Source organism: Saprolegnia diclina (assembly GCF_000281045.1).
Source record: "Saprolegnia diclina VS20 unplaced genomic scaffold supercont1.46, whole genome shotgun sequence".
Taxonomy (NCBI): Eukaryota; Oomycota; class Saprolegniomycetes; order Saprolegniales; family Saprolegniaceae; genus Saprolegnia; species Saprolegnia diclina.
In genome coordinates this window covers 249,983-251,314 of record NW_008246113.1, presented here as the reverse complement: position 1 = coordinate 251,314, position 1,332 = coordinate 249,983, and the positions used below count along the sequence as shown (strand labels likewise).

Sequence of the window (1,332 nt, the reverse complement as noted above, 5' to 3'; positions counted from 1 at the left end):
TTCACGAGCCTCTTTGACGCGGCCGAGTCCAACCACTCGATCCTCAGTGCCTACGAGACTGCGCTGCCACTGTTTGCGATTGGCGCCGGCAGTGGCCTTCTCGCGCTGCTTCTCGTGCGCACGAACCCCGTCGACCGGTTCGCGCCCGGGTACCAATACAGCGTCGGCCGCTCGATCTTGTGCAGCTTCAAGCCAAAAGGCTGGCAGTTTCAGCACGCGTAAGACCGAGATGTAACCGCCGTCGACGGTTTCTATGTATATACAATTAGCAGCCCGGGTGTAGACCAAAAGGTAAATAATGATACTATGTGTACAAGTCGTGGTTCTTGTTGGACATTGGCGAACAATTGTCCGAAATGTGCTGTAGTGGTGCACCGATACGGCGTAGATCTGAGTTTTTTCAACTTGGATCTTAGTCGATCTTAGTCAATCTGGGCGACTGGCAAGGAGTACCGCACACGCGAGCAGCATGTCGCTGAAAGTAGCCACCCGATGGATACATCGCCGACGAGCAGCAGCGCAGTAGTATCTTGCTGCATCGACTGAATTTCTCCCCAAACTTTACTACGAATCTAGTAGGCACGTCGATGGATGGTTGCCGATTCATGTTGAATTGTTAATAAATAATGGGCCACGGTCTACATCACGGTGGACGAGAGGCACCGGCGCACCGAGTCTGCCTCCGTGTGCGGGCTCAACACCGGGTGGCAGCGGCCCAAAGGCGCGTGGATCGGGTCGCGGTGCGTCACAAACTCGAGGATGCACGCGTTGATGTGCTCCTTGAGCTCGGGCAGCGCGGCGCCGTGGATACGGCAGAGTCGAAGCACGTTGGTCAAGTGGTTTTCCAACTGCCCGCACATGCCCTTGATGACGAGCGCGTCGCGGTGGCCAAAGAGCGATTTCTTGGGACACGGAAACCCCGCAATCGCCTGCAGAAACGCTACCGCTGCCTTGGGCGCTGTCCGCAGCTCCTTGTAGAAGCGCGCAAAGTCCTCGTAGACGCAGTCGACGACGTAGACGTGGCTTCCGTTGATGACCTTGACGTGGTAGACGATCGAATGCTTGGCGAGGAAGCCCTTGCGCTTGACCATACTCGTGCCCGTGATGCGGCAGTTGGCGACCTCGAGGCCGCGCACGATGTACATGTCGTCGAGGTTGCTCGAACTGAGCTGTCGGCGCATTGGCGCAGCGGCCATCCAATGGAAAAGTGAAGGACTCTTTGGAAGGCTTTGATGTTGGACGTTGGGTCACTCGACTGGGCGCGTTCGGCAGGAAGCCATCACGTTGTCGCTTTTTTACTGGGGCCCTCTACAGGGTACCCTCACTTGACAT

At 56.8% G+C, this 1,332-nt stretch overlaps 1 protein-coding gene across 1 annotated transcript; it reads right to left on the bottom strand.

Annotated features, from left to right (window-relative positions):
• Positions 1-588: 588 nt before the first annotated feature.
• SDRG_12066 (hypothetical protein) lies at positions 589-1,283 on the bottom strand. The gene has a single exon (XM_008618125.1). The coding sequence runs from the start codon at positions 1,194-1,196 to the stop codon at positions 639-641; it is 558 nt and encodes a 185-aa protein (XP_008616347.1). The 5' UTR covers positions 1,197-1,283; the 3' UTR covers positions 589-638.
• Positions 1,284-1,332: the final 49 nt, after the last annotated feature.